This window comes from Nomascus leucogenys, chromosome 10 (genome assembly GCF_006542625.1).
Source record: "Nomascus leucogenys isolate Asia chromosome 10, Asia_NLE_v1, whole genome shotgun sequence".
NCBI lineage: Eukaryota > Metazoa > Chordata > Mammalia > Primates > Hylobatidae > Nomascus > Nomascus leucogenys.
Window position 1 is genome coordinate 62,187,655 of NC_044390.1, and position 9,340 is coordinate 62,196,994.

At 44.2% G+C, this 9,340-nt stretch overlaps 1 protein-coding gene across 1 annotated transcript; it reads left to right on the forward strand.

Annotated features, from left to right (window-relative positions):
• The first annotated feature begins 997 nt into the window (after positions 1–997).
• LOC100584110 (zinc finger protein 558) lies at positions 998–3,242 on the forward strand. Its single transcript, XM_030820948.1, has 4 exons — positions 998–1,101; positions 1,640–1,728; positions 2,380–2,506; positions 3,217–3,242. Exons 1-4 carry the CDS (start codon positions 1,074–1,076, stop codon positions 3,240–3,242), a joined length of 270 nt encoding a protein of 89 aa, XP_030676808.1. The 5' UTR covers positions 998–1,073.
• Positions 3,243–9,340: the final 6,098 nt, after the last annotated feature.

The window sequence follows — 9,340 nt, forward strand, 5'->3', positions numbered from 1 at the left end:
GCGTGACAGTGGGGGGTGGGGAGGAGGAAATCAGCTGAAATGAGAGACAGTGACATCCAAGCTGGGTGAGGTTGAAATCAAGAGAGGGGGTGGCTGAGGCAGGAGAGGGGGTGACCAAGGCAGAGCATGGGTAGGAGAGGGGCTGACTGAGGCAGGAGGCGGGTGACTGAGGCCGAGCACAGGCAGGAGCGGGGTGACCAAGGGCAGGAGAGGGGTAACTGAGGCAGAACATGGGCAGGAGAGGGGGTAACTGAGGCAGAACACGGGCAGGAGGGGGGTGACCAAGGCAGGAGGGGGGCTGACTGAGGCAGGATGGGGGTGACCGAGGCAGGAGAGGGGTTGACCGAGGCAAGAGGGGGGTGACCGAGGCAGGAGGAGGTGACTGAGGCCTGTGTGTGGTCGGAGGACACGCGGTGAGAGAAAAAACGAGTGGACGCGGTGGAAGTTGAGGAGGGAGGTTGGGTTCAGAGACGGGAGTTTGTGAACATTGTTCTGGGTGGTGGGACAGTGCCCAGTGATGACCAAGGCTGAGGGGGCCTGTGGAAACATGTGGCTGATGAGGAGAGAAGGGACAAAGGGCCCTGGAGCTGAGGAACTCCTGAGACTCTGGGGGTCTCTGACATCCCCCAGGAGCTGGGACTGGAGGTGGGAAGAGTGATGGAGGCGCCGGAGTCCCCAGGGAAGGAGGGAGTAGCCGGGAATGTGTTTGTCGCCGCACTTGGATAGGAAGAACGTGCCATGAGACTGCATGAAGCTGAGGTTCTCAAAGCGGGTGGGGCAGGGAGGTACCGGTCGTTGTGTTGGGGACAGAGGAAGGCAAGTTTTCCATCAGGTGGCCCTGAATTCATTACCTGCTCAGCAAAATAAAGGCCCAGTGTGGAAGCTGGAACTTGCATTTGAAGAAGGATGGGAAGGATGGGCTGAGGAGGGCCCATCCCCAGCAGCCCGAGAGGGAGGAGGCCATGGAGACTTGGAGCATTCCCGTTTCTTCCAGAGCACTGTCCTGAGAGCGCTGTGGGATAAGGGAGGAGTGTCCTGCTTCCCGGCTGCCCTGTTGCTATCGGAGTCACAGGATGGCGACTGTCCTGCCCCTGACTATTGGTGAGTCGTGGGGTCCTGGCATTTCTCAGAGTCCAGGCTTGAAAGGCTCTGACCCACAGCATGGGACGGGAGGGTGTTGGGCAGAGCAGGTGGGGCAGGAGTGGAGCCCCAGGGGCCCAGAGGTCTTCCATATCTGATCGGGCAGCTCTCGGGATTTGGGACTTAGGCGTTTGGGTGTCTGTGGATGTCACCTGTGTGGTGAATGTGTTGGAGCTTTTGAATTCTCCCTTTTGTTCTTTCTGTGAACCTGATAAAAACACAGTGATGCCCTTGGAGCTTGAGTTTCCTCATCTGTGAAGTGAGAATAATCCCTTCCCCAAGTGCAGTCAGACCTTGAGCCCTATTGTCTTTGGTTGGTGAGACAGGGCTGTGTTCGGGATCTTAGGAGAGCTGTGGGTAGGTGTTTGCATGGGGTGTAGGTAGGCGCTGTGTGGGTGCCTCATCCATGTGGGTGTGGGAGGTGGATATGGTCGATCATGGGCAGATCTGTGGGTGTCAGACAAGCCTGAATCCCTGGGACTCATTTCTCCTCCTCCAGCTCCGTCTTCCCCGTTCCCAGCCTCTCAGCAAAAAGGACACACAGAGGGCGGAGAGCTGGTTAATGAGCTCCTGACAAGCTGGCTACAGGTGAGTCAGATGTTCCTTTTCCCAAATCATGATTCCTTTGGCCAGAAGGTTGGACTTGATACCTTCCAGCAGCCTGGGGCCTCATGGCCAAACCAGGTCCTCAGGCATCCCAGGATTTCTAGGCATCTGATGGAGGGTGAGGGCTGCCCAGAAAATGTCAGTGTGTGTCAACGTTTACTGCAGGTTCAGAGCTCCCTCCAGGGTCCCTGAGTACATCGTGTGCTCCTGAGAGTTTTAAGGGAAAGCCAAGTAAAGACGTGATGATGTTCTAAACCCAAGCAATTAATGAAGGCCATACGGAAATCATTCATTCACTTACCAAGTATTTCTCTGATTTCTGCCATGTCACGGGCCCATGCTCCCCTGGAGATTGAGGGAAATAAGATCACAGGAGCTCCCAGTCTGAGTGAGAAAAGACAGTTGCTCTGCGGTACTGTGTGCTGGACCTGGGAGTGGCCTAAGGAGACAAGCATTGAGGGCTGAGCTCAGAAGCCCGGGAGAGGAGCTCAGAACCCCAGGAGAGGAACTCAGAACCTGCCCACATCTCGTGCTCAGGTTTCCCCAGCCCTGGCTCTGTTCTCCTAGCCCCACTTCCTGTGCACGTTGGTGGGGGTGGTCCTTGGCTAAGCCGTGATGTTTGCAATGCTTTAGGGCTTGGTGACCTTCGAGGATGTGGCCGTGGAGTTCACCCAGGAGGAGTGGGCGTTGCTGGACCCTGCCCAAAGGACACTGTACAGGGACGTGATGCTGGAGAACTGCAGGAACCTGGCCTCACTGGGTAAGCCTGACATCATTCCTGCATTTGTTTAATGACTCCGGTGGCAAGACTTGCCTGCTTTTCTGATTTTTTTTATTGTGGTAAAATCCATACAACATAAAATTCACCATTATTAACCATTCTAAGATGTCCAGTCCAGTGGTTTTTAATATATTCATGGTATTGTGCAACCATCAACACTATCTAATATCACCATATTTTCATCACCCTGAAAGAAACCCCATCCCTATGAAGCAGCCAATACCTGTTACTTTCCCTACCCACTACTGCTTGTTTTGACACAGTCTCCCTCTGTCGCCCAGGCTGGAGTGCAGTGGCACAGCACGATCTCGGCTCACTGCAACCTCTGCCTCCCGGGTTCAAGTGATTCTCATGCCTCAGCCTCTCAAGTATCTGGAATTACAGGCACGTGCCACCATGCCTGGCCAAATTTTTTTGTATTTTTTATAGAGACAGGGTTTTGCTGTTTTGGCCAGGCTGGTCTCAAACTCCTGGCCTCAAATGATCCACCTGCCTTGGCCTCCCAAAGTGCTGGCATTACAGGTGTGAGCCACCACTCCCAGTCCTCTGCCCATGTTTTATTTGGGTTGTTTATTTTTGTTGTCGGATTTTAAAAGTTCATTTTATATTCTGGGTACCAAATCCTTATTCCAAATGTAATGCATAAATGATTTCTCTATTCTTTGGGTATCTTTTCATTTTCTTGATAGTGCCCTTTGATGCACAAAAGTTTTAATTGTGACCAGGCACGATGGGTCACGCCTGTAATCCCAGCACTTTGGGAGGCCGAGACGGACGGATTACCTGAGGTCAGGAGTTCAAGACCAGCCTGGCCAACTTGGTGAAGCCCCATCTCTACTAAAAATGCAAAAATTAGCCGGGCGTGGTGGCAGGTGCCTGTAATCCCAGCTACTCGGGAGGCTGCGGCAAGAAAATCACTTGAACCTGGGAGGCAGAGGTTGTAGTGAGCCGAGATCCACTGTACTCCAGCCTAGGCGACAGAACGAGACTCCATCTCAAAAAACAAAAAAAGTTTTAATTGTGATGAAGTCCGTTGTGTCTAGTTTTTCTTTCTTGCTTGTGCTCTTGGTGTGATACCTAAGAAACCATTGCTCAAGTCAAGGTCATGAAGATTTACCCCTATGTTTTCTTCCAAGAATTTCCCAGTGTTAACTCTTCCACTCAGCTGTTTGATAGATTTTGAGTGAATTTTGCATATGGCGTGGAGAAAGGGTCAACTTCATTCTTTTGCATGTGTATATCCAGTTGTCTCACCACCTTTATAGATGATACTGTTCTTTCCCCGTCAAATGACCTTGGTACCCTTATTGAAAATTATGTGGCCATACACACTGGAGTTTATTTACATACTCTCAGTTCTGTTCCATTGGTCTATATATCTCGAACTCTTGACCTCAAGTGATCCGCCTACCTGGACCTCCCAAAGTGCTGGGATTACAGGCATGAGCCATTGCCCCTGGCTCCATTGGTCTATATATCTATCCTTGGGTCAGTACCACACTGCCTTGATGATTGTTACATTGTAGTAAGTTTTGATAATGGGAAGTGTAAATCTTTCTACTTTGTTCTTCTTTCTCAACACTTGTCTGTTCAAGATCCCTTGCAATGCCATGAATTTTCAGATCAGTTTGTGCATTCCTGAAAGGAAAAAAAACTCTCAGAATTTTGATAATGATTGTTTTACCTCTGTAGATAATTTTGGGTAGTATTGTCACCTTAACAATATTAAGGCTTCCAATACATAACCTTCTGTTACTCATTATTTATTTATTTATTTATTTATTTTTTTGAGACGGGGTCACTCTGTCACCAGGCTGGAGTGCAGTGGCGCAATCTCAGCTCACTGCAACCTCCACCTCCTGGGTTCAAGTGATTATCCTGCTTCAGCCTCCCGAGTAGCTGGGACTACAGGCACACACCACCACGCCCAGCTAATTTTTGTAATTTTAGTAGAGACAGGGTTCCACCATGTTGGCCAGGATGGTCTCAATCTCTTGACCTCGTGATCCACCCACCTCGACCTCCCAAAGTGCTGGGATTCCAGGCTTGAGCCACCACGCCCAGCCCTGTTACTCATTTTTAATTTCATTCCATTGTGGTTAAGGAAGATACTTTGTATGAATTCATTGTTTTTAAATTTAGTGAGACTTTTTTTATAGCCTAACATATCATCTATCCTGGAGAATGTTCCATGTGCATTTGAGATGAATATGGATTCTCTTGTTGGGTGGTGTGTTCTTTATATATCTGTTAGGTCTAGTTAGTTTATTGTTTAAGCCCTCTGTTTCCTTTTTGATCTTCTAATATGTTGTTTTATCCATTATTGAAAGTGGAGTATTGAAGTCTCAAACGATTATTATAGAACTGTCTATATCTTCCTTCACTTATGCCAGTTTTTACTTCATATATTTTGGAGTTCTTATTAGGCACATATATGTTTATAATTGTTACATTTTCTCCATAAATTGATGCTTTATACATCTATAATGTCTCTCTCTGTGTTTTATAACAATTTTTATTGTTTGAAATATCTTTTTCCATTCTTTCACTATCAGCCATATTTGTGTCTTTGAATCTAAAGCAAGTGTCTTATAGACAGTATGTACAGATGCTCCACAACTTTGATCAATAAAGCCACTGTAAGTTAAAAATACCATAAGTCAAAAATGCAAAACAATGAAAAAAGACAAAAAAAAGTCAAAAATGCATTTAATGCACCTAACCCACTGAACATCATAAGGTAGCCTAGCCTAAACATGCTCAGAACACTTACATTAGCCTACAGTTGGGCAAAATCATCTAACATAACAGTGTATTTTAAATAAAGTATTGAATATCTCAACAATTATAAATTATATATTGAATATGGGATTGAAAATGAAAAATAAAATGATTGTAGGGTACTTGAAGTGTGGTTTCTACTGAATGTGTATGACCTTTGCACCATCATAAAGTTAAAAAATCATACCATCATAAGCTGGGGACCATCTGTAATTGGGTTATTTTTTAAATCCATTCTGCCAAAATCCACCTTGTAATGATGTAATTACTGATAAGGAAGGAGCTACTTCTGCCTGTTTACTATTTGATCTATAACTATTTACTTTTTTCTATGTGTCATATCATTTTTGTTCGTCAGTTCTTTCATTGTTGTTTTGTGTTAGATATTTTCTAGTGGACCATTTTGATTCCCTTCTCATTTCTTTTTATCCTTTTTAGTTATTTTCTTGGTGGTTGCCCTGAGAATTTTAATAAGCATTTTAATTTATAACAATCTAGTTTAATAGCAACTTAGTTTCAATAGTATATAAAAACTTTGTTTCACTGTAGCTGTTCTGTTTAGTAATTTTGTCACAAATTACATCTGTATGCATTGTATGCCTTTTAATGTAGATGTATAATCATTTATGCTTTTGTCTTTAAATTGTGTAGTAATAAAAGAGAAGTTGTGAACCAAAAACACATTGTCAGTGACTTTTATATTCACCTCTGTATTTACCTTTACCAGTGTTCTTCACTTCCTTCTGTGGATTCAAGTTGCTATCTATTATCTTTTCATTTTGTCCTGTAGTCACCCTTGATCATTTTTTGTAGGGTAGATGTAATAGTGACAAACACTCAGTCTTTGTTTATGGGAAGGTCTTCATTTCTTTATTTTTGAAGGGGAGTTTTGCCAGACATAGAATTCTTGGTTGCCATTTTTTCTCAGCACTTTGAATATAGCACTCCAGCACTTGGTGGTTTCCATGGTTTCTATTGAGAAATTGGCTGTTAATCTTACCGAGGATCCTGTGTACATGATAAGTCACCTCCCTCTTGCTGTTTTTAGGTTGCTGCCTTTGTCTTTCAACAGTTTGATTAATATGTGTTTGATGCTGGGCACAATGGTTCACACCTATAATCCCAACACTTTGGGAGGCTGAGGCAGGAGGACCCCTTGAGGCCAGGAGTATGAGACCAGCCTGGGCAACTTGGACCCTGTCTCTACAAAAAATTAAAAAATTAGCCAGACATGCTGGTGCACACCTGTGGTCCCAGCTTCTTGGAAGGCTGAGGTGGAAGGATTGCTTGACCCCAGGAGATTAAGGCTGCAGTGAGCCATGATCACACCACTGCACTCCAACCTGGGTGACAGAATAAGACCCTGGCTCAAAAAATGTGTGTGTGTGTGTGTGTGTGTGTGTGTGTGTGTGTGTGTGTGTGTTTCAGTATGAATCTCTATTTTTTCAAATTTATTCTACTTGAGTTTGTTGAGCTTCTTGGATTTATTTGTACATTTGTGCCTTTTATCAAATTTTAGGAAGTTTTTAGCCATTATTTCTTCAACTTTCTCATCCCTTTCTCTCTTTACATCTCTCTGTTCTCCACATCCTATGTATGTTGGTAGGTTTGATGGTATCCCACAGGTCTCAGGGTCTGTTCATCTTTTTTAAAATTCACATTCTCTCTCTCTCTCTCTCTCTGTATCTTTGAGACAGGTTCTCACTCACTCTGTCACCTAGGCTGGAGTACAGCAGAGTGATTGTGGCTTACTGCAGCCTTGACCTCCTGGGCTCAAGTGATCCTCCCACCTCAGCCTCCCAAATAGGGAGGCATGGCTAGAGACATGCATCACCACGTCCAGCTAATTTTTTTTATTTTTTGTAGAGTCAGGATCTCACAATGTTTCCCAGGCTGATCTTGAACTCCTAGATGCAAGCAATCCTCCTGCCTTGGCCTCCCAAAACGCTGAGATTACAGACATGAGCCACTGCACCTGGCATCTCTCTTTTTTCTGCTTCTCAGACTGGATAATATCGATTGTCCTATCTTCATGGTCACCAGTTTTGTCTTCTGCCTGCTCAGATATGTTCTGAATACTTAATTTCAGCTATTGTACTTTTCAACTCAAATTTTTTTATTTGCCTTCCTAAAGTTTCTGTCTCTTTATGTTTTCCATTTTTTGTATTTTTTTGATATGCGATAGTTGTACCTATTTTGCTGTTTTTTATGTGATGAGAATTTGTACTCATGGTTTCCTTTAGTTCTTTATACATATTTCTTATACATCTTTTAGCAGATTTTAAATAGTTGACTTACTTTACTTGTCTAGTTAAGTCCAGTGTTTGAACTTCTGAAGGGACAATTTCTACCAGCTTCATTTTTCTTGTAATGGTCCCAACGTTTGTCTCCTTGCCTGCCTCATAATTATTTTGTTGAAACTAGGCTTTTGGAGTATTGTAGCAATTTGGGAACCAGACTTTCCCCCATCTCCAGAGTTTGTTTTGCTTATTGTAGTTGGTATTGTATGTATCTATAGAACATACAACAGTTCTAAAGTTAGCTCTGAAATAGAACTATTGTATATTCTAAAGTTCTAGAATATTGTATATTGTAAACTCTTGTTAGAATATACAATAATTCTATTTCAGAACTAACTTTGTAATGTCTGTATTTGTCATGTGTAGCCACTGAAGTCTCTTTTCTGATAGCATAATGGTCATATAGTGATTTGAAGGCCTGGAACAAAAAAGGAAAAAACTTCCAGTCTCTTTATATGGGCTCTGTGTGTACATAGGGACATGCCTTTAATACTTAGTAGGCAGTTAACTCTGCCTTGACCTTCATTTCTGGCTTGTGCAGAGCCTGAAGGTCACCAAAAGGTGAGGGTTTCATGCCTTCTAAGGTATTTTCTGGGCATGCTCCCAGCCCTGAGTATGTGCTTGGAATTACAGGTTCTTAAGAGTATGAGGAAGATTTTCAAAGTCCTACTCCCCAAACATCTTTTTCCCCATTTTTCCTTTCAGGCTTTTTGGTTAGTCTTTTGTTTGCTTCTACTGTTTTCTCTTGCCTCAAGCAGTACTGACTAATACATTTGCCTTTACATGTGTCGATCACGTGTGTTCCAGGTAACCAGCTCAGTCCTGAAAGAATTTGGAGTTAGATAAATAAAGACAACCCTTTGAGCCAGTCCTTCAGGGAACCATCAGAGAGGGCAGGAAAAGCAACCGTAGAGTAAGGTCTGTTCTGCTCCCTGCAAGTACTAGGAATGCAGGCTGTTGTCTTCAAGGTTGTAGAAAAAGCAGGGGAAAGAGGTCCATTTAAAGTATCATAAAGCTGTCTTACCCATATTCAGCTGGGTTTTCTGAGAAGGAATTCTCCTGATTGCTGTGTTTCAAGAATTCCGATAAAGTTGATTCTGACCGCTTTTGCCAGTTTACTCACTGTTTTTGTGGAGGGATGAACGTTTGGAATTCCTTCCTCCATCACTGTCACTGTCATCACTTTTTTCAAGTTTTCTTAAGCACCTCTGTGTTCTTAGGTCTGTTCAGGGGCTTGAGAGTACAGTGATGAATTGGACCATATGGTCCCACCCTCATGGGCAGTCTCTAATTCATGCCTTATGAACTGAAGATCTATTTCTTGTCCTGACTTTATATTCTTCATGGTTAAAAGTTTTGGGGCCTCTGAAGTGTGCATTTGAACTTAGGCATGGCCTTCTGGGGCTATTTATGCCCTATCACCCTGAATATCTAGTTGAATATGCTTGCATTTTTGTTCCGTGAGAGTTACCATATGCACTAGAATTAAGGTGTAATTGGCAGGGCGTGGTGGCTCATGCCTGTAATCCCAGCACTTTGGGAGACCAAGGTAGGTGGATCACGAGGTCAGGAGATCAAGAGATCAAGACCCGCCTGGCCAACACGGTGAAACCCCATCTCTACTAAAAATACAAAACTTAGCCGGGCGTGGTGGTGTGCACCTGTAGTCCCAACTACTCGGGAGGCTGAGGCAGGAGAATCGCTTGAACCTGGGAGGCAGAGGTTGCAGTGA